The sequence below is a fragment of the Anopheles maculipalpis genome, chromosome 2RL, assembly GCF_943734695.1.
Source record: "Anopheles maculipalpis chromosome 2RL, idAnoMacuDA_375_x, whole genome shotgun sequence".
In the NCBI taxonomy this organism is placed as follows: Eukaryota; Metazoa; Arthropoda; class Insecta; order Diptera; family Culicidae; genus Anopheles; species Anopheles maculipalpis.
The window spans coordinates 89,164,298-89,187,510 of NC_064871.1; the positions used below are offsets into that span (position 1 = coordinate 89,164,298).

General features: G+C 45.4%; 4 protein-coding genes across 4 annotated transcripts in view; 3 read left to right on the forward strand and 1 right to left on the reverse strand.

Annotated features, from left to right (window-relative positions):
* The first annotated feature begins 4,831 nt into the window (after positions 1–4,831).
* Positions 4,832–14,328, forward strand: LOC126568096 (homeobox protein vnd-like). Its single transcript, XM_050224514.1, has 3 exons — positions 4,832–5,031; positions 9,350–10,038; positions 13,499–14,328. The coding sequence occupies exons 1-3, from the start codon at positions 4,910–4,912 to the stop codon at positions 14,326–14,328; spliced, it is 1,641 nt and encodes a 546-aa protein (XP_050080471.1). The 5' UTR covers positions 4,832–4,909.
* A 3,309-nt stretch (positions 14,329–17,637) lies between these two features.
* Positions 17,638–18,240, reverse strand: LOC126567613 (uncharacterized). Its single transcript, XM_050223830.1, has one exon. It carries the CDS (start codon positions 18,238–18,240, stop codon positions 17,638–17,640), a length of 603 nt encoding a protein of 200 aa, XP_050079787.1.
* The window catches only part of LOC126567906 (atypical protein kinase C), a 162,340-nt gene continuing 156,772 nt past the window's right edge, over positions 17,646–23,213 (forward strand). The window contains exon 1 of the mRNA XM_050224262.1: positions 17,646–17,649. The gene's annotated coding sequence lies outside the window, so the exon portion shown is untranslated. The remainder of the gene's footprint in view (positions 17,650–23,213) is intronic.
* LOC126568349 (ficolin-1-like) lies at positions 19,594–20,696 on the forward strand. Its single transcript, XM_050224810.1, has 2 exons — positions 19,594–20,492; positions 20,576–20,696. Exons 1-2 carry the CDS (start codon positions 19,594–19,596, stop codon positions 20,694–20,696), a joined length of 1,020 nt encoding a protein of 339 aa, XP_050080767.1.

The following is a 23,213-nucleotide window of genomic DNA, read 5'->3' on the forward strand; positions in this document are numbered from 1 at the left end:
AAATTCCGAAACGAACCACGATTCCTTCAAACCATCAAACCACCCAAACGCCCGCATGTTTGTACAGGTTCCCAAAGCCATTGAACTCGGGTAGTTCGTGCCAGCTCTAGACCTGCGAATGTCTCGTCTCCTTCCTGTGTCTCTTTTGCGCCCACACTGAAGAACCTTTGAAGAATCCACTGACGACAAGCTGTCTGGCTCGTCCAGACCCCAGATCTCTTTCAGACCGTTTCGCACCACTCATTATGCAGTAAAGGTGTAAAAATCCTTGGCATTACACAGGCCTAAAATGGGAAGAGGATCGCCGCCGGCAGGCCTCCAGCCGAGGTCAGCTCGGCAGAATGGAAACTTAAGAAGTTTATGCTTTGTTTACTTTCGCTCATTAACGATGCCCCTGACCCTGGCTTTACTTCCTCGACGGTCGGTACTTTCCCGGTTACCCCGGTTAGGCGATCGCACCCAGTTTAAGCCGCTGGTACTTATGCGAAAAAGGAGCTTCTCGTACTGAGGTAGTTGAGCGGACGTGTGTAAGTGGCGTCCCGTACTGATTACCCATTTCTCTGGGGACATAGGGATTAGTGGGGAAATTTGTGTCTCAACATCTCGGAACGCTCGAACGATCAAAAGATCAACCATGGAAATTCCGATCGAAAGCTGAACCATGAGGCTCTTTTTTTTTTGTACATAGATATTTGGTCTGAAAAGAAGTTACTTATGTCTGTCCAAATTCATCCAAAAAATGTGTTCTTCTTGTTAAAAAAAATAAGAGGTTTGTTTGCCAACAAGACACTCTTTCATTCAAGTTTTTGCTAAGATTTTTAACTGTGTTGATGTGTATTGTGCACAATACATTTACACCAAAAATGTCCTATTTGGAAAAAGTAAGATCAAAATCATTCGATCATACCTTTTCCGCTTTATTCCGATTCATGACCGAAAAATGATCATTTCCTTTCTAATAATCGATCGATTCGACTGTATCTCTTCCATAAACACTCATCAAAGTAGCAAGCGACATTAACACACTCTTTCTACACCGTCGCCTAGCAACCCTGGTCATGGTAGATTTGATTCGAACTCTCTTCTCTCGAAGAACAGTCGCTTTTTACCTTTTATGTTCAATTCTTTCTACCATTTCTAATGCGCTTCCTTCCGGTTCGGCTTCAACCCGGAGCTTTCCCGGCATTGTCCGCGCCCCGATGTCTGCTGGAATGTTCTTCAATCCATTCCTTCCATTGGGCAGAACTATGTACGGTGCAATAAATAACCAAAAAAAAACGGCATCCATCCTTAAAACTGGAAAAAAGATGCAATGAAGTTCCTGCTGCGTTTCGGTATTCTTTCCCACTGGCAGCACCTTTGTTACCGGGCGAGAGATATAAGTTGAAACTCTTTGGCTCTTCCTGCTTCCTTTCGAACGCTTTAAAGGAGGCTCACAGTATTGTGTCCTCTCTTTATGATTCCGGTCTATCTTTACCTTTTTTTTCTGTCCAAGGTCCAGAGTCCAGTGTTGCATTGTGTACGATCAGGGAAGAGCGCAACCGGATCTGGTAGGCAGTGTCAATGGATGATGTAATTGATGAGACACGCATACACACGCCGAAACCGGACATAAAGGTTTTTCTTCCGACGGAATTCTTCCAAACGGGCGGATACAACACACAAGAGCGACTTTTCGGAAGTCATCATCCCGCCAAACGTTAGGAAGTACAAGAAAAGGTACAAGACACTCGGATTGACCTTTGAGGCGTTACCTCAGCCGGGTATGGGTAAGCCACAATGTCAATGCAGTAGAATCGGTGACGGAAGTCTTCGGTAAGTCGCCGTAAGGCGAAAGCTATCACAATGTTATTCGGTAGGGCGGTAAAATTGCTGATCACCGGGTATGGCAATCAATTACCATCAACTACCAGATGCCAGATTCGCTTGCTTCTTTAACTAGGGATCAGGGATTCTTTAGCTTCACAGCGATCCTCTGAACACCTTTTGCGACAAAGAAAAGGCAAGAAGTTGTGGCCCTCAAACCGGGCGACGTTGCAACTGCAAAACGAAACGATTATCTTCCTAAATCAACTTACCAGGAAACATTGAGCAAACAAAAGAAAACAGACACAGAAGAAAGAGGCGTGCAAGATTAGTAATAAATATTGAATTGAAGGTAACACAAGCTGTATTTGGAGTTGCTGATATCCTTACCAGAAAGTACATCACTCGAAGGTCTCTCTGCAATCAATATTACCACTCTCACTGACGTCCTTGCAAGCTGTCGATGCTTGTACAAACATTTACCTTCCAAAGCTGGTGCCCTCACTATCTGCGTACATTAATCGACAACATGGCGTGGTAATGACAATCGTCTGCATTTAAAAGCTCCACTTCATCAAACTGACCCCAACGCACACGACAATGGCGCACCGTTAATTAGCTCTTATCGCTTAGAAGTGGAGCATGGATTGATGAACAGTTGACCGACGCTGATTTGTGTGTCCTTCGCGCGTCCGGACAATAACGAAATGGATTCTTCCTTATAACTGTCCAACCCAACCCTTAATGCCTTACCCTGAAAGCTGATGGAAACGGCCCCGTGTCGGGTTTTATCATTGTTATTTTGCTGTGGTTGTCCTGTTGTCTCATTAGCTCGTCCATCGTTTGTCAATTTTACTTCCACTCTAATGAAGCCCTTCCCAGCTAACTTTGCGCCGGGAAGCGAGTTTTATACATATATTTACTGCATGGTTCAAAATCGTAATATTCCACAAGGAAATAAAAGGAGCAGAGAATGAGTTTAACACAAGAGACACGTAAATAACGAAACACGCCATTATACGTCCGTCCGTTTTCCAACGGCACCATATTATCGATCCTGCGGGGTGCTTCTCTAAGTAAACGCAATATACTAACCATTGTTTGCCTTCTCTGTCTCGCCCTCTTTCCCTCTCTCTCTCTTTCTCTCTCCCTTTCTTGGAGATCGATCGATGAAAATGACACTGTAAAAATTGCTATGAAGGAGCAACAAAATATACAATGGCGTCGTCCCCAACGTTGCTCGGTTCGTTTGGAAAGTCCTGCCCAGCAACCCAGAACCAAACGCTTAATTGAGTTTCACGTATAGTGCTTTTCAGCGTGATCCTGTGCATTCTCCACTCCTGCCGTACGCTTCTTAATCTAAAGTACTTTTGATGCCAAAAATGGCTTCTCGAGGGTTTGAAGTTTAACGGGACGTGCGAGGGGAGACGGTATTAGCCTCCATATACTTTTTTTTTAACGATATAATACTTAACCAGTGTACATTGTTGTATACACTGCACACGAGTAGCGTGGGGAAGTCACTTTGCTCCCAAAAAACGAACACACTCATCTGCTCATGTACACTCTGCTAAAGTTTTCCTTTCGAGTAGGCCATGGGATGTGATGGGGAGTACGGGGGGGGGGGGGGGGGGGTTACTCGAATGCATGAAATAGAGTCCACACAAACACACACACACACACGCACACAGCGCATGGGTTTTTTTTCGTCTCGTTGTATGCCCAGAGTGGTCCCTGTCGAGTGGTCGCACGCTTCACGCCGCTCGCTCTCATGCCTCGAGGGCTCCAAACGAAGAGGACTTTTAGGGATGATGATCCTTGAAAAAACAGATCCTTGCGACCACCACCATTCCTTGCGAGCAGATGCGTGAGCGAGAGAGCGTGATACAAAATGGCTTCACGTAGAACTCGCTCACTCTCTCTCTCTCTTGTAGCCACGCCCTCCTTCAAGAGCGCGCCCCTTTCACGCATGGGGTACACTCGAAACGAGAGAAGCAGCAACAACAAAACACTCATACACTCACACAGGATCCTCTCGTGTTATCCTTTGCGTTTGTTTAGAGATTTTCCATCTGGCCGGCAGAGTGGCTGGACTCTCACCGCTTGTGAGGTGTGCTTGAAAAGCGGATGCGCGCTCTCGGACTTTCGGGACGGGCAGCGCAGCTATCGAAGCGTGGTGCTGGTAGTGTTGCGGGGCAACAAAAGGACTTAATATGTTGCCTGCATTTTTTTGTTGTTGCCGTTGTCCCTAAACTTTTCTTTTGGCCCACGGCCAATACAGACGGTGAATGGTGCGAGCGAGACGTGCACAGTGACGCACGGTGCAAAAGAGAGCTAGAAAAGTGCTCCTTTTTTTTTCGTGCCGTGCCCTTTGGGTTCCCTTTTCGAGCTGGATTTCGAGTGCCCGTGCACAACGACGATGACGACGACGAGTGGGCACTTACCTTCTCAAGTGAAAACATAATTTAGTTACAGTCAAGCACAGCTTCAGCCCGGGACGGACGTCAATGCTCTGGCGTGGTTTGCAAACTGTACTGCCGCGACTCGGGTGTTTTTCGTTATATGTATGCGCGTGTTCTTGTGTGTGTGTGTGTGGTTGTAGTGGACATCTTATGGGTTTTTCTTCCTATCCCCAAAACCATTTTGGGCGGAAAGTTGTGCAGAGCTTCGTGTGGCCATACTTTAAAAGTGTAACTTTGTATCACAATTAATGGTGGGAACGATTGGCCGGTCCCCCGATTGCGCCCGACTTTGCAAAGTGTTGTACCGATGAAGTGAATAGGCGTTGAAAATATAGTTCACCAGTGAGTGTTACCAAATAATAACTAGCAAAAGTTGAAAAGCCATTTTACAAGTGACCAACGTGCTACGAGCATCCTTCAAAGTGGCCACCGAAAAGAACGAACCCGTGGCAAACGCCACCGGTGGACGAGCGAGTCGTTCGCCCTCATCTACCGGGACGGTGGATCCACAATCTTCGCCCCAGTCACCCCCGGTACGGTCGTCGGTGAATACGGTCGGTGCTGGTGCACCGCCGCCCGGCAGTCCCAGTGAGACGGCATCCAGCCCGAGCCAAACCGTACTGCCGGACGGACCCACAGTTATGGCTGGTCCGACGGCAACGGCACCAGTCCTTACCTGGTCGCCATTGCTTTTTCCACCGTGGAATACGGCACTGCTGCCAGCCGCGTTTTATCCCGTTGCAGCACTACGATCACTGCCTGGGTAGGTGGAAAATTATTGAATTTATTAATTATTTATTAAAAAGGAAGCAAATGGATTTATATTATCCATTATAATTATATTTGGATATTTATACTTCAAGAAAGCGCATATTTTTAATTGTTATGTGTGATACTGTTTTATTGTAATTCGAATTTTAAAAATTTTCGAATTAAAATTCTAATTCGAATTTAAAAAAAATGTTTGAAAATGGATCATGTATCTTAAAACAACTTTATATCATCACATTTCACATTATAATCCTCATAGTTTTAACTCCTAGTTTCGTTATGTGATGCCTGTTGCATACTAACAGGCGCTGATAGCATTCGTTTTGATATTTTTTATGCAACACCCGAATTTATTGACAAATTTAATTGTTTTCATAAACATTGTTAAGCGAAAGTTCCTTAGACTTGCTGTACACAATTAATCCCAAAAATTCTAGCAAAGGTTTATTTAAATAGTTTATTTATATAATTTACAATTAAATTTAGTAACTCCAACAAACAGTAAAACTATTTGCCTTAGAAACTTTTTTACCTCTTCTGACAAATTCCTCACAAGTTTCTTCTATTGAAAAGAAGCATCGCATTGTATTTGGTCAAGCATTTATCTCTCCCACAAAGGGAGAACAAGCTCCGTTAATGCTTTTCTTCCGACTCCATTTCTTTATGGGGTTTTTAATCCATTTGTATCAGAAAAATAAGATCCAATTATAACGACATAAATCGTACGACATGGCGACCAGGTACGGGTACGCTAAACGGTTCCGTAAATGGTCCGTCAGCGCATTTCCACTGACCGGAAGTATCCTAAACATCGTTAATGGGCCATTACCGAAGGCATCTTTCCTGGTTGGTCTCTATTTTTATTCTTATGATTTCGTGGATAAAAAAAAAACAACAACCCAGTTCGGGGTGGGAAAGAGGTTGTGTATAATGGCATTATTTACTGCATCCGCCCGATTACCGATCGGATGCAATCGAACGGTGTCCTCGTGTCCGTCGCATCCGGTCGGTGCCCGTTGGGTGAGTGCCACTTCTGGGCGACCGGGAGCTATTTGTTCCGGACACACGGTAGGAGGTCCTTTTTTCACCAAATCCTAGAATTGTACTTTTTTTAGTGTGTGAGATGCAACTTTTTTTCAAATGTTCGGGCATTGAAAAATGGCTGCCAGATGGAGTTTACCAGATGGCAGCTTAAACTACAGAAAAGGAAGCAGGAAATTATCGCTATAAATATGGATTAAAAATGAAGTGAAGTGCACTTTATATGATTGCGCGTATAAATTCGTCTTTCAAATCGAATTTCTCAGTTGCACGTTAGACGATCGTTTGCCGAAAGATGGTTGAAAATAAAATAAAGCTCACCTTTTCTTACCGTCCTCTTTCTCTTTCCTTTAAAACCGACTTTTTCACCTTTTGAAAATTAGCATAATCAGCTTTCGGTGATGATTTTCACGCTTGTCCATTGACGATCCCCCGATATCCGGATGATTTTGACACATACACCGACCTACTTGGATGCTGTTTACTTTGACGCTCAAAAACGCTCTCCATTTCAAACGATCCCGAGCCCATGGCTTGCTTGCCTAGTTGAGGATGAAATCGAAGTTGAAAGCCTCACACATCCGGGGGATGATGGTCACCTTTCGAGGGTTATGAGATCAGTGACGCTTGAAATAATAATATTTTGCTCCTTAGCCGTCTTAAAGTGTTGTTTTAGTGTTATTTTACATGTGTGTGTGTGTGAGAGAACGTGTGGTTTTCTCAATGTAGAGAGGACGATCAGCGAAGGCTGCAAAAGGTGCGAAGAAGAAGGACTGGAATTTCCCAAAAATCCTATCGCAATACTGCCACTTGTGTCCTTCTATCGAGCGAGAGATTTAAATCGATTTCTGTGGAGAGAATAGTGACACACACCAGTGAGATGAGCAGCAGCTTCACGGTGCAGCTTCACACCTGACCTGTCCGTGTGCATTTCTCACTAGGAAACCGATCAAACGAGGACACTGTACAGTACAGAGGATAATTTATGCCGAATGCCTCCCATAATCATTATAAATGCAAATCAGCACACCAACCACCGGTGTCGATCGGATCGGTGCTTGTTTTACTGAAGCTTCAAAAACACCCGCATCGTACGGGAAGGACACTGGCTGGTACCGTGTTTGCTGGAAGGGAAAGCAACAGCAACAACAACAAAAAGTGAAGATCTTCAACGTTTACTATCGGGAATTCCGACACTTTACGTGGCGATCGTTATTAGGGGCCTATTGTTGCGGATCACGTTTCATCGCTACGGTAGAAGGGCAGGTGACGGCTGAAGTTATACCGAAAAGGACCTGCAACTTTTGACATCAAGGCATCGACAGCCACCAAGAAAAAGAGAGAGAGAGAGAGAGAGAGAGAGAGAGAGAGAGAGAGAGAGCGAAGGACACAAGAAATGTACAAAAAGTTTGGAAAATTTACATAAATTTAGTTTTGCCTTAAATGTAATTTTCTTGCAACAAATTTGGAAGGTGTTCGGTGCCGTTTTGGGAAGGATGAAAAGAAATAGCACCACCGCCTGGTTTGCTTCGTAAAAACTCGATGGAAAACACGTTCTCCGTCTCACCCGTTACCCCGAAATCCGCATGGGGGAACTCCGGAAATGCCGGAATTTCCCACCAAAAAAGGTCTCCCATCTACCGCCACACACTCTGCCACGCTGCTGCGCGGTAAGGAAAGGTGGCTGTAAAAGTCTTTTTGGGCCAAAGCCTAGAGGGATGGCAAAGGCACTGTGCGGCCTAGATAAATTGAATGAACAGGGCCACTCGAGACGGAGCACTTGGAGCCGGGTAGCGAACGGCAAAAAGGGAGGTTTGCTGGGAGGTACACAAGGAACGTAACGCGCTGCAAACGGCGCTGTACGAACCGGGTTTGCAATCTTAAGATGGTCGAAAAACCAACAGTGTTTTACTGGACGATCAAGGGTACCCAGGGTGAAGGATCTCGATCGGTTGTGGCGAGTGTTTGATTGGTAGAAGTTATGTATATATTTTTTAAGAGAGCAGAAACCCTGAAAAATGTTAGGCGGTGTTGTTGATTTTGGGAAATTCCAACACTACACCGCAAGGACTTGTTCTGAAGAGGTACTCTCTCAAGTAACACGGGTACGTCTACGAACCTTCCGATATTACCTACAATTGAGATTGTTTTAATTATTTGCTGCTTGCTAGAGATGATGATGAAAGTTACCTCCATTCGTGCGCAAAAGCACTGATCAATTGTCAACACAACCAGGGCTGAAATTGATCCCATTCTTCCGGTTTTTCTCCTTAATAATTTCCAATAAATTTACGACCATCCATCGTCGTCTATAAATCATTGAATGAATTCTAAATTAAAAGCAACCAACTCACCTGAAAGGCTGTCATGACAACCATTGTCAAGCTGGTGGGGAGAGATGAAGCTTAAATTAAAATCCAATCAAGCTACCGGTTGCCCCGGGAACGACGTGGCTGGGAACGATTATCGAAGCGTACACGAGCATTACGCCCACCACGAAAGAAAGGGAAGGATTCTTTCCTTGCGTTGTGCGCGCGCCAGCAACTAATTCCACTGAAGAAGAATAGGCCGCCATCTTTCATCACGTAATCAGGTTTTTATTGTGGGATGGTTGGGCTTCCTCTGGATCAGCATCGCCGAAGAAAACGGGCCCGATAAAAGAATCATCCGAGCGAGCAGATTGGGTCAGAGATTATGTTGTCCTCGCTGTCCTCGGCCAACAAGAAACACCCTGAACATTGGAGGAACGGAAAAGAATCGGTTGAATGGAGGTGGTTTTTGACAACGGTTAATAAATCATAATTCGTTTTTGGATGCCTCCATGTGTCCTCCCCACCGCTTGTCTTCGCGGTTTGGTGGAGGTGCCTTAAGAGGAAGGATTTTAATGATTTCTCGGCCCAAAACCGAAAAACCCTCAATTTGACGTGCTGTTGGTGTTGGTGAGCTGATTAAAAAAGTAGGACGATCAGGCCGAAGCGCATGGCGATCAGCGAACCTTTTTTAGTTTCTGATCAGATTAATCGAAAGTGATGAAATTTAGGGTTCTTTCTGGTGCGCATTGATTGACAGTTTTGATTGGAGCAACAAAAGAAAAAGGGAAATTTGATTTCTTTCTGTCTCTATCCATCGGGTCCTTCCTTAGAGCTTTTAATCTACGCTACAATGGAAGTAGCGTGGAAGTCTTTACCATGCTGTGCGTTATAAAAGTTTAACGCACCTTTTATACCATGTTTCATGATGTTCTCTACAACACTGTTTTCTTTCCTCAGATTTCTTGACAGCATGAAACTCCCCCAATCGCAGCGAACAACCAGCACCGGGGCTGGCTTTCGTATCTGCAACCTGCTCGAACTGGACAACGATAAGAAACAGCATGCGAAGAAGCGGAAAAGCTCCAGCTCGCTAGATGAACCCGTGCCGCTCCATCGAGGTTCCCGCGACCAGGATGCTGACGAGGCGGACGATGAAGATGATTCCGGTGCCGTTGATGCGAACGGTCCAGATGGATCGCTAACGCGGCGCAGTGGCACGACAACGCTTTCCCAGGAGGACACCAGCAGCAATCCGGATCTGCACGGTTGCAGCGTTATCAACAGTGATGATGATAGTAGTAGACCGGAAGCTCGCACCGACGGTAGAGGTACGAGCCGTGGGCAGGACGATCGGACAAGTCCTTCGGCGACGAGTGGTGATGAAGGTGGTGGTAAGCCTACGTTTGGACTGCGAACTGCGAGCCTGGCGGAAGATTTGCAGGCCCGGTTTGGGTATTCGGCGCTGCATCCTGGTTCGCATCTTCCCCATCTACCTTCGCACCCGCACCACCACCACCACCATCATCATCATCAGCATCATCCGACACATCTGCATCATCCGCACCATACGCTGGCAAGTACACCACCGAGCCACGCACTGTTTGGTGGACGATCCTGGCCGTACGATAGCTGCAATACATTGAATGGTAAGTGTGTAAACTATTAGCAGAATACTCAACAACTTAGTAGATTGTTTTGCTAAATTATCGTCCCGTTCTGATCTTTTGTAACTCTTAATGAATGCTTACTGAAGTAGAAAACCAACTTTAAGCTTTGCTTAATTTAAGACAGATCCTTCTTCATCTTCATATGGAAGAAATAACTGAGAAACATTGGTGGCTATCCAAAAACGATCACCCAGGCAGTTAGTTAGCTCTTCATGTCACCTTAGAAGAGTTAAAGAATCTGTAGATAATTTAAATTAAATGTCCAAAAATAGAATCATTTTGGACATACCACGGGAATCAAAAGAACCACGGAAAATGTTGGGATAAAGTCTAAGGGAACAAACTTCTTCTAGACTTAACGACCTTCTAGGGATCACGCTGACCATCGATTGGCTTAAGTGACTTGCTGATAGCATTTAGTTGGATAGTTAGTCCTCAATACGGAGGAACGGTCTCGATGGGATTTGAACCACTACGCTCAAGAACAATAACCAGAGGGTGACCGATCGGAATTATGGGTGTCCCGGCTTTTGATAAACGAATTCTTTTTACTGCATTTAGAAGCTTTTTAGTCGACATAGAAGGGTTTGAAGCCTTTATATCTATCGGGCCTCTTTGGAGATTCGGATAGACCTCTAACGCCTGCCACTTCAGCAACAACTTTTATCAGGCTTACTTTCCATGGAGATCCCATTTCCATGTACAAATTTCTAAGAAAAACAAATACCTTTTCTACTGTAACCAACGAATCGTTCCCAATCTCTCTCATTGTTATTGAACTACATTAGAGGGTATCCATATCAAACAATCTCGAACGTGGATTAACCTACGAACAACGAGACTGATCGGGGGTCCTAAAGTAATTATTGATGTAGTCCCTTGTGGCGACGTGTGACTTCGCACACCGTACGGAATGGGCCAGCAGCAGCTGTTGGTCGGCAAAACGTTTAGCTGACCAGCTGGACTCTTCTACAGGACCTTGTAGAGAGGGAGAGCGAGGGCACATGCCAGGGTGGACAAAAGTGCCAGGGGAAACAATTAGGTTCCACACCTAAACAACACACCAACCCAACATTTAACAGCGCAACACAATCGATTCGTAATCGTTCACCGGGCGCATCGTTACATCCAAACCGAAGACCATCATCATTCGGTGGGTTGATTTACAACTTCCGGTACGTTCAATACATTCTGCCACACAATATCAATTAGAAATCAATCACCGTTCAATGCACAACGACCGGCTACGTTACATAACCTCATCCGAAAGGAATTCCCGTGCCCTGATTGGACAATCCAGCAAACAAACCGGAACTGTGTCAAGCGAAACGAAACGCTTCTACGTCCCTCGCCTTCCAAGCGGCCTATTTTCCTAACCGAAAAATTGGGAAAATGACAGTTAAATTGAGGTGTGAGTCCTCGTTGTTACTTTGTGGCCCATTATTCGCTAGTTTCGGGCCTATCAGTGTGACACCCATGACACACGGAGTTCGGGATAAATGGGAAGAGACGCGAGCGGACTAACGAATTTACCACATCGGGAAGGGATTTTTTTTTTGTTCGAGCAACCGAACAGCTGCACACTTCCGTGCCTTCATTGTAGTTTAGTTCTACACACACACACACAAAAGGCTTGAAAACAACAAATCTTAGCCTGAGCTTAAAGCCCACACGGTGTTAACATAACGTTCCTTTTTCGCGTTCCATTTCAATTCTACCCTTATTGAAGGGATGTTTTTCATGCTGCATAATACTGCAATTGCTGGTACTGTGCATGCGAACAGGGAGCCAGCGAGTTGATAAAACAGTACCATTCAAACCGTTGGAACATGCTGCGACACAACCCTTCGAGGGCTCACTTTCGCGTGAGCTTCAGCTTCGTGTCGAAAACGAATCTATAAAGCCCTTCCATACCCGGAGTGGTTTGTTTGTTTAGGGATACATGGGCATGATCGGCAATAACAAAAAAAAAAAATCGGATCCTACTGCTACTAGTACTCGACAAAGGACACTTATGAAAGGACAAGCATTACGCTGGCAGCCATTTTGGAATGCAAATACATCAAATCCTTACAAAGACAGACCCTAAAGGGGCACCCTTTTCAGGAGAAGTATTTGTGTCATTCGCTGACTCGCTTTCGATTGCATTTTGGACAGGATTGGTTTCGAGTTCGAGCATCTAAGCTCAGGAACGAAAGGCTCGTTAAATGTCGTTAGCTGACAAATTACTGCCTACGGTTTTGAATTCCGGTTTTGATTAACATTTTATGGATTTACAGTGTCCTCTCCAGCCAAAAAAAGGGGTGTCAATTTCGACACTTAATGACTGTTTCGTCAATTTTGTGACATTAGCTATGCTTGATACGCCATATCTCATAAAGTAATGTGTACGGAAAATATTAAAATTAATATTAATGCATGCCGTAAAAGGTGTCCTTCAGTCGACTAAACGTAGTGCAGACGAGCAAGGAATTGTTTGGAGCACTGGTTCAAGCACACTCACGGCTTGCATTTGGACCCAAGCGACGCTCAAAAGCGTATCCTTTTTTTTCCCCCGGGACACTCACGGCTAGCCAGCAGCCACTCATCTCGAAAGCGGTGAGAGCGCTAAAAGCAAGCAGCAAGAGAGCGAGAAGAATGGGAAAACTAAAACAGGCGGAGTAGAAAAAGGGCGTGATCTACGCTGTCTCCTCTTTTGTCCGAAAGGGATTTTCCCTTTGTTTTCTCCTCTCACTGCGCCTGGTTGTACGCACTCGCTGGTACATTTGTATGAGTGGCCCGGGTGGGAAAATGGGAATGAAAAAGTGGTTCCCGGATGTGATCAATTTATTTGCTGAAGGATTTTCTGTTTTCCGTGCTCCCGTGGCACGTAGTAAAAAGAGTTAAAGTGCGGTGAAGCAGTGCGCAGTAATGCCCACTTCCGCGCCAGTACATTAATAATAAACTCGAATGTCATTTATCAACACAGTCGTCCCTCTTGCCGCGTTTGTTTGGTTTGGGAGGTAGAAGAATGGGCCCGATTAATAGGCAGACACATCATCCAATAGACCCAATCTGGCCAATAGCATACAAAAGCCTGCACGGACAATGTTAAAGGACACGCCACAAACGTTGGAGTGAGGAAGTGCTGGTCGTAAATTATTTTCCCTGATATTCCCTGAGAGGTCGTACAGTGTGCACGCACCGAGCGAGGAATTTCCATTTCCGGTATCTATTTCCTATTGTTCCGCTGCAGCTTTGCTTTATCGAGGTCACCGGTACACACCGGGTCTTGTAATGTGTCGTGCTGTGCGCGTTGCACACCTTGCAGGCGCACAGCACGCCACCAAAGAATACGATTGTTGTCGATGCAAATCACACAGAGACAAACAGGAAGTAACACACGCACACACACGCACTAATTGACCATATCGTTTGTCTCTTTCTTTTTTTTTTGCAGCATGCCATCAGCAAGCGGCCCAGCAAGCCCACCAACGGTTGTTCGCCCAGCAGGTCAGCCCAGCGGACAGTACCTCGCCGGTGCACTCGGAACGTTCGTACATCGGCAGCACCAGCCTAGCGACACTGGCGGCAGCCGGCACCACACCCGGTGATCTTTCGATCGGTGCCCATCTGGGCACGGGCCGTACCGGTTCCGGGATGCGCACACCAAGCCCATCCGACTCGGAACGTGGCGGTGATTCGCACCATCTGCACGGTGATACACACACCGAAAACTCGGACGACGTCGATATCGAGGAGGGCTGTGACGAGGAGATTGACATGATCGATGACACGGACGACGGCAGTATGCCAACGGAGCGGGGCCACCAATCGAACGGGATGGGGCACAAGAAGCGCAAACGGCGTGTCCTATTCTCCAAAGCGCAAACGTACGAGCTGGAGCGTCGGTTTCGTCAGCAGCGCTATCTGTCCGCTCCGGAACGGGAGCATCTGGCGTCGTTGATCCGGCTCACGCCGACACAGGTGAAGATATGGTTCCAGAACCATCGGTACAAAACGAAACGGGCCGCCCACGAGAAGGGCGCACTGGATCATCACGGTGGCCATGGAGGGGGAGGGAACGGTGCGGGGGGTTTACCATCACCAAGGCGAGTCGCTGTGCCGGTGCTGGTGCGCGACGGGAAACCTTGTCTCGGGGGAAGTAAGCAACCGCACGACCTTCTGACAGCGGTTCCCGGTGCGGCTCATCTGCAGCTACCGCCCGGATTCCAGCATGCCAGCCTGCTGCATCATGCGGCGGCCGCTGCTGGCCGATGGTGGTCGTAGACGAGCCGTGTAAAGGTACACAAGCGGGCACGGGATCCCGGCGCCACCTTTCCGTTCAGAAGGTGGTGTAGCGTGAGCGCGAGAAGACGGCAGCTCTGAACGAAACAGTCACGTGGTCATGGGGAGTAGGTGTGTTTGATGTTTTACGTAGGGCAATATATGTAAAAAGTAAGCATGCGGACGCGTAAAGGAACTCTTCTGGTACATCTCCGGACATTTTACGAGTCCTCCTCCGCGGGAGAGTTAGTCCTGAGGTATGGCATAGGTAGCTGATAGGTGTAGCTAACAAAAAGAAGGAGCAAGAGATTATTGTATTTAAATACGTTTATAGTTAATTTATGTAAACCTTAGTTTCCCACCTCCAAAAAACAGAAAATGTGTTTATCGATAGAAGGAAAAGAAATGAAAATACTTACAGCAGCTACAAAAAAAAAACACAAAAATAAAATAACTAATCTAAAAAACTACTTTCCTGATGCTTTTCTTCTCAAAAAATGTCTCCCAGCAAATAACAATAAAAATACACACAAGAGCACTTGTCACTCATCTCCAACATCGAAGTTACCAGCGTATCTCCAACAGCAACCGTTCCAAAAAGGGTCCACAGCATTGTTTGCTTTGATTTATGATCGTTTCCCCGCAAGAAGTAATTTGCTTCGCCCAAGCAGCGCAACAAACGGGTTTTGAAGTTTGAGCCGGAAATCAATAGGATTTTCGATCGGAAACTCGTTCGGACAAAGTTCTTCCGCTTGGAGGACAATTGATGACGTGCGTGTGTAGCTCTTCTTTCTTTAACTGCTAAAAAGGACACATACACACAAAAAAGGGATCCGAATGAGAAACGGAAAGGAGCAAGCAGCAGCAAACACAATGGGTGGACCTTTTTTTCTGGACACGAAGCAAAGACCGGAAACGGAACACTAGCCTCCTTGTGTCCTTTGCAATTGGATAAGAGATGAAAAGAGAGGACCATAGTTTTCTGTCGCATTGTCCATTGACACAGAAGTGTCCCGAAAAGTCAAAGAGTCGATAAACCGGATATTATTGCGGAGATCAAGGTTGGGAGAGTTTTAGCGCTAAACCAATCTAAAATTAAAAACGACAACCATTTTTACTTCCAAATGTTACATATCCTCCTAAAAAAAAGACTACTTCAATGGACAAAAGAACAGCGGGCGTTCGTGAACCGTACCGTAAGGTGTTCCTCAAAAGTCCTCGATTTCGTTTTGCACTTACCTTATGTGTGACAACGCTCCTACAAAAGCTGTCATAAAGCAGGTCAATAGGCACAACTCAAGGATAGGTGCCGCATCCACTTGTGGATGCCTCGTGTAGAGAAAATCCTTCAAGTGCATTATCCTGTGTTTAGAAAACAGGTCCCAACGTCCGGATGTTGCACACAAAGTCATTCATCGATCAAGTCATTCTGGAATCAGGTCCTTCTTTTTGGCACGAAGATATGTGGGAAAATGTTAGTACTTCGTTAAAGGAATTGGCAGATAAAATGCTACTTGCTTCGTCATGTGGCTTTCGGTTCCGTCCGCTTTCACACTGATTAGCTGAGAAGACTTTGAATTGTTGGTCATCATCGCCGAGATTGGTATCGTTGGCTGGGTGATGTCCATTCCATCTAGCATACGGTAGGGATCGAAACGACATCGCCTATCGATGACTTTCACTTCCGGAAGCATGTGTCCAGCCTCATGAGCGCTCGTCGAATTGTTGATGAGTTTAATCCAGTTAAGGATTTTACTAACAATTATTATCCCTTTTAGGAAAAGATGTACAAACTTTCAATGCACACTAAACCTTAATATATGCAAAAATCGTACTAGCAAAAATACTAAACGGTTCGTTCAATCCCCGCCGATTCCACCTCTTTTTTTCGAAAATATCGAGCAGACGAAGATGCTTCTATCCTACCCAACATCCAGCAACACCTACCCACACCGTGTGTCCGCATGCCCGTTACCCGGTCACATAAATTCACATTATGTTTATGATACCGTTTGGTCCTTCGGTCCGGAAACGGAAAGAAATTCGCTTGAATTCGTACGTACGGACCGTTGCTTCACAGGATGGATAAAGGGAAGAAGACGGAGAGGAGGACCGGGTTCACAATGTGGACAACAAAAGGGCCCATATCCTCGAAGTGCGTTCCGTCCACTCCACACCGCAGCGCCTATCTCACGCTTCGGTCTACGCTTCGGTTGGTTTTTATGACTTATGACCTTCCATTCCATTAGGACTATTATTTTTACTATCATCTCCTCGCGGCTCGCGCGCTCTGCCTGTCTACCGCTCACTGGCCGGCGCAATTCGCACACCGTTATTCGTCTTCATTCGCTCCTTATCCGACGGGGGTTTTGTAACAATGAAAAATGATCGGAAAAATATGCTTTGCCTTCCTTTTTTTTCTGCCCTGTGTGTATCATTTTGGGTACGATCCTTGCACATTTCTTTCCAGTTCAGCGAAACATCACAACAGGCAAATGGGTGTTTTTACGTGGAGGGGTTGGGGGTTAACAAATCGCTCCCAAACACGGACACGGATGGTACCTTTTTTTGGTCCTACACTCCTAAACTGTCCAACGGGAAGATAATTCTCGCTGTTTTTCCGTCTCGCTTGTTGGGTGTGCTCGTCCTATTCATGGTACGGAGCATAAGGCAGCCTCTTATCTTGTACGTCGAGCGTGACCAACGGTGGCGTAGGGGTCGGATGACGCTCGGCCATTCGGTGCATAACTTCACACTACAAGCATGAGGGATTAGGGAGATATTCCTGTGCTATACGTTCGTCATATCCGTCTATCTATTTAGAGTTTCTGTAGTGGAACGACACTTCACCAATGAACTTGGTTCATAGATGCTTTGCTCCAATCGAAATTGGAGCGAGACCGAGTACCCCCAGAGGCGGATTTAGCCCGTCGGTGGTCCCCTATCACATTGAGAACGTTAATTGAGAGAGAAAATTCTTTGTAGATTCGGGGCTCCTTATGAACTTCCACGTCCGTTTAATCCGTGTATCGTAAAACCCATCACTGAGTACCAGAGCCTTAAGGCAGCAGGTACCTTGTTTTCTCCGGCTGATCGTCTCTGCTGTGATGTGAGGTCGTCCACCACAAACGCCTGCTTCCTTCCTAGGACTATAAACGAGCTGGTTCGGGCCTGAGAAAACCCTGCCTTTCGATTAATATTTCTTTCATCAAAATGCTAAAATAAAGGATATCTAAAGATTTAAGCATTGATCTATTACCACACCTTGGTGCTCCACGCACAACGCCACTTAAGATCACTCGAAAACGTGAACTACGTGAGCGAAATAATTTTTGCCCTATTTGCTATCCATTCACCAAACTCGATCAGTGTCGGATGTCGTACATTAGCTTTCTGGTTAACCCATTCTAGCTGAAAATCCTCCGGCAGTTTCTGAACCAACGCCTCCAATGTTTGGAAATCATTCAAATACTCCACGTGTCCCGCTGCACTGATGGCACGGCATATACCCTCTACGGCCAGTCCAAAATCCATCACCGTCGTCCATTCGTCCCCCTTCGGTGCCGGAAGGTCACACATTTTGTTCAGCAAAGACATACAAATAAGTCTCGTGGTGCCGAATCGCATTTCTAGCTTCGCGATCGCCAATTCCAAGGTGGACGGGTGCAGCAGCAAGTAACGTACCGCCTCGTAAGCTTTACCGTGCAGATGTTTACGCAAGCGAAGCACATTCTCCGCTTGCGTGTAGCCGCAGGAGATCGTCGAGGTGCGGAACAGCTCGATGAACAGGGGCCACTCTTCGGGGGTACCGTCGAAGCGGGGCAGCAACTGTCCACGACCCGCTACACGTGCATCTATCTCCGCTTGGCTAAGCTGGTGCATTTCATCCGACGGGGAAGACTTTTCATGCGACATGTTTTGGTTATGGCACTACAGGAACGAACGGAATCTTTATCAATGCGGTGTATCACACTTGACTGTAAAACTTACCTTTTTAAATCAATCTTTCGAATGTCCGTTTGATCTGTTTACCTTCTTTCAAAATAGTGGCAACTTCTGGAGGCCTTGCGATCGTGATTTTAACACTAACGAGCTTTTAATTTATGATTTAGAAGAGCAAAACACCACTAACAACGGTCACGAGGAGTTAATGAATTCTAGAAGCTCTTGCACAAGTAGTAAACAATGTGAAATTAGACAAATGTCATCAGTGAATCACAGTGGTCACCATCCATGTTATCAGAACTGCAATAAAATTGAATTTTTTTTTTTTAGTAACTTTAGTAAATTAGTAGTTGAGTATAAAATAATATGCTTTACTTTATTTTTGCTATCAGTGGCCTAATCGCTGTCTATCCAGCGCAATCCTAGATATTTGGTCATCCTATGTTCACGCCAGCTTAAATAGATATTCTTCTACTTTCTGTGGCTTAATGATTGGTTAGTTAAAACCAGCCACCTAATGGCTTACGAGACTTATTGATAGCACGTAGTTGAACAATCCTGACAGCAGTCAAAGCCGGTATGGTAGACTTCTGCCCCAACAAGAAGGTGCTCGTCAGCGACCCGTTCGACACAAGGCGTAGAGGAGCAAAGCGAGCCCGTTGGCTGGATCAAATGGAGTCAAACTTGTCGGAGATCGGATGCAGCCATGGATGGAAAACTGCAGCCCTTGGACCGAGTTTCCTTCGCAGGCCAAAAAGACGAAGAATAAGAAGAAGAAGAAGAGGAAGAAGTTGAATAATCAACCCTCACTACGGTGGAACGGTCCGGATTAGATTTTATCTGTACGGGGTATTAGAAACCCTCTTAAAGGGTTTAAGGGTCAAAAGCCTCTAAAATGCTAGATGCACTATTGTGGGCATCATGCTTTAGTACACAGCAGGAGTAACTGAATTGTGTGATAATTTAGGAAGACAAGGTCTATCAGAGATGTTTGAGGAACCCAGGACACACCCAAAAACAATAATATCATTGGTATTTGTTTTTGCTAAACAGTCTTAATCGTCGCTTGTGTTAATCATAATTGGAGTCTAATGCAACATCGCAACGCATGTGATTTTTTTCTTATCGCATCAATTAAAGCCATGCAATAGATGTGATTTACATGCTTCATTCACTATCACACCATTTGCGGCTGACAAAACCCAGATCTGTGTGTGGTAAGAATCCGCTCAGCGATAACGAGTGTAAATTAGTCGAACCGTTTATAAGTAGCTACGCATCGCACTACGAAGCACAGTCTAATTTTCGCTAGTGTCGAGTAAAATGGGCCTCTGGTACTTAGTGTTTCAGTGCGCAATCATCGCGGTGGTTGCACAAGATAACAGTCTTCCGATCAATCGAATATATGCTTTAGAAGCGGCCATGACATTAACCGAATCACGAATACTGGAGCGTATAGAGCTGTTGGGTGATAAAATAAATAAGTTTAACGAACGTGTCGATGAGCTGAAGCGTGACATTAGCAGCATACAGCTCGGGCTAAGTGAACCGAAAGATCAAACGATTCCGTCTAAAACCATCTCATCTTCATGCACGCAACGAAAAGCAGATGAAATGTTTAATACAACACAACAACTGTTCCGGAATCTTTCCGATCAGTTACAACACCTTTCCACGTCAACCGAAAAACGGATGATCAATCTAGAGCACCAGCTCGTAAGACTTCCCGAAGACACGGGCGTGTACTTCATGCGGCCAAATACAAATTTCCTGCTAAACTTTACCGTATCACGTGACTGGACGAATAATCATGGCTTCGGCGGCAATTGGATCGTGTTCCAGCGACGGCAGAACGGATCGCTTAACTTCTATCGCAACTGGACCGAGTACCGGGAGGGCTTCGGCGATGTACGCGGTGACCATTGGTTAGGTTTGGACAAGCTGCACGCGATCGTGAAGGTGCGTCAGCATGAGCTGCTGATCGTGCTGGAAGATTTCGACGGTGTGATTGCGTACGCCCATTACGACGATTTTAAAATTGGAAATGAAACTGAAAAGTATGTAATAAAATCGGTCGGACGGTATAAGGGTACGGCCGGTGATTCGTTTTCTTCGCACAAGGATGAACTGTTCTCTACGTACGATCAGGATAATGACAAGCATACGGCGAACTGTGCCGAGTGGACCAGTGGAGCTTGGTGGTTCTACAAGTGTCATCAGTGGTACTAAGCATCCTCAGCTGCTAGTGGATGATGATTACACTTCTCTAATCTATTGTTAATCTATCTATTTCTTCTCTTTGCAGTCATTTGAATGGGGAATATTTTACTGGAAATCTTGACCGTCCAGCTGGTATTATGTGGTATGGCTTTCGAGTCAAAAAATCACTGAAGAGCTCCAGAATGATGGTACGACCAGCCGAGTGAAAACACATTTCAGTTAACCGGGGAGCTTAAGTTGAGAAACATTGTCAACTTTTAGGAAGCTTGTAAATTAAAATCTAGCTTGTTAATAGTTTGTAACGATAGAATAAAGATTCATCATGCAATGTTGTTTGCAATCGTATTTATCCTTCTAACAGTCCTTCTTTGATCGTGTCTAGTCCTGTGATATTCAAACTCTATAAAGAATCGAATCGAATTAGACCCGAATTGACAGTGTTGCTGACGGGAACAAAATCGGATGCGAAGCTTCCGCCGTTGGGTTGGGACCGATCAGGCGAAGAACTGACCAGATCCTGAACCCTCGCGCAGTTCCTTGTGCGTTGCCAAATTTACCCGGATCAGGCTTGACGGGCGTTACCAGCTTTCCTAAGGTGAAGCGGGTTAATTCCTCTGATTCTTCCGACGGAGTGGGGAAGCACTACTGGAGTACGAGACCACCATTTGGAGGGAAGGCTTGCCGGTCGGCGCCAGCTTTGCCAAGTCAGGCGAGATAGCCTTTTTTTGCTGGAATCGCCAGGAAAAGTACCTAACTGCGGACGAAGGCGCTGCCGGTAATACCTTCTCCTAATTCTTCCGACTGCTGGAGTGCTGGACCAACATCTGTAGGGAAGGTACAGGTAAAAGAGCTTACCCGTCCTTGAACGTTCCTCCCAAAGACCTACAAGTTATGTGGGATGAGTTTCAGAAGTAAGTCTCTTTATTCAAAAACTCTTCGTTCTTATGTACTAACTTCGATCCCATGATCGATGTTGTCAAAAAGAGAAAGAGTTATCTTTTCCGATCTTATTCGACACGTCGTTGGGACGTAGAATTTTTATTTCACAATGCAATAATTTCGAAATGCGTACTTTACTCTTGCGCTTGCGCTTTTTTTCTTTATTTTGGTTTTCGAATTTTGGTTTCGACAAACAGATTTGAATATACGAATATACTTTATCCGTTTTAATACGATAGAGATTCGGTTAGGGTTAGGATTCGGACTCGATTGGGGTTCGATTGAGATTCTTTACGATTAGCATTCTCAAGCTTATTTGGATGAGATTGGAGCTGAAATCAACATCATTTACATCGTTAAATAGTCCTATCAACAAAACAAAAGGATGACTTTTAATTCTTTTTATAAAAATCACAGCTATGATGGTGAAACGATGTACCTTCCGCTACCAATGCTGTGTAGCTTATCCTTACCGGAAATGGAACACAATACGGACCCCAACCGTGTAGGTAGGTAGGCCGACACACATAATCTATGGGTAATTGAGTTTTAAAGTTGAGTTTTTTGTTCAATTGATTGCACCCGGATGGTCCGGATGGCTTCGGCACGTGGCCGGCATTATGCAAACACCGAGCTGACTCAACGATTACTGACTAATAGAGCGTACGGGGGTGAAGAATTTTCGATCCGGAAGAGACACAAACGGATGGTATCGGTGAGGAAAAAAGGGGTAATTTTCATCCTACTTCAAACTCATATGTGATTTGTTGTGCTGTTGAAGCATAATTGAATGTGAAACGAGTGTCGTTCTAGCCTCTTCTAACCTATCCATATTGAAACGATCATCGACAATCCGATTTCGTAATGCACCTGGACTAATCCACACGCATTGCCAGACTCTTCTAATTGATCAAAGAGGGTGTAAGTTTTCACTTTTCCAGCTGGTAGAAAACACACACACACACACCACATATAGTCCTCACCGTAAAGGGCCATATAACTGAAAAGGATCCATCGTCACCAAACGCTTTAATTATTACTTCCCTGTCCCGATTAAAAAAGTCAATTCATGGATCGTTGAATCATCGTTCGTTCGTTCATCCTTTCCCGGAAGTCCAGCTAGCTGGGTGCAGCGCACGCTAATTGACATCGCCCAAAAACCTCCACCTAGCCCTTGTTTTTCTTCAGCTTTTACCAGCCAAAGGATCGTAGAGAAAAAGGGGTGTCAAACTTATTGTTTGCTGTGTCGTCGTGTGGTTTCAGGATGTATCATCATGTCCACTGACAGGGCTAAAACCAAGGGGCCAGAAGATTGAGATAGCTAGAAAGGGGAAATTATATCAACGTCATCATTACCGAGCGCGTGGTCGGCGCGGGAGGCAGTAAGTGCTTGAACACCCTCGCCCTGGGCACGTGACGGGCGACTGTCTTGACTGTTTTGACTGGGGTGCGCAAGTGTCTGGAGCATGGACATTGGTTGGTAGTGATAAAATTACAACCAGAACAGATCATCATTGCGTTGTGCATTTGCATGTTTCGAAGCTATTCTGGTGGCCATTGTGCCCATGTGATGAATAATGATGCCACCACCAGTAGTAGTGGCAATAAGTGGTATACGAGTTTGTGCACGAGCGATTTCAGGAAATCTCAGTTCAATAGGTTAGTTTTGGGCTGATATTCTGATAGCGGTTCCCACGGCAAGAGAGAGAGAGAGAGAGAGAAATTTGATTGTTTTGTTGTGCCGAAAAGTCACGTGTTCAAGATACATGACATGACATCATGGA

Coding starts and splice junctions, on each gene's coding strand:
- LOC126567613 (XM_050223830.1), bottom strand. CDS start 18,240: ATGTCGCATGAAAAGTCTTCCCCGTCGGATGAAATGCACCAGCTTAGC.
- LOC126568349 (XM_050224810.1), top strand. CDS start 19,594: ATGGGCCTCTGGTACTTAGTGTTTCAGTGCGCAATCATCGCGGTGGTT. Junction 20,493..20,575: donor TTCTACAAGTGTCATCAGTG/GTACTAAGCATC, acceptor TTCTCTTTGCAG/TCATTTGAATGGGGAATATT.
- LOC126568096 (XM_050224514.1), top strand. CDS start 4,910: ATGGCTGGTCCGACGGCAACGGCACCAGTCCTTACCTGGTCGCCATTG. Junction 5,032..9,349: donor GCACTACGATCACTGCCTGG/GTAGGTGGAAAA, acceptor TTCTTTCCTCAG/ATTTCTTGACAGCATGAAAC. Junction 10,039..13,498: donor TAGCTGCAATACATTGAATG/GTAAGTGTGTAA, acceptor TTTTTTTTGCAG/CATGCCATCAGCAAGCGGCC.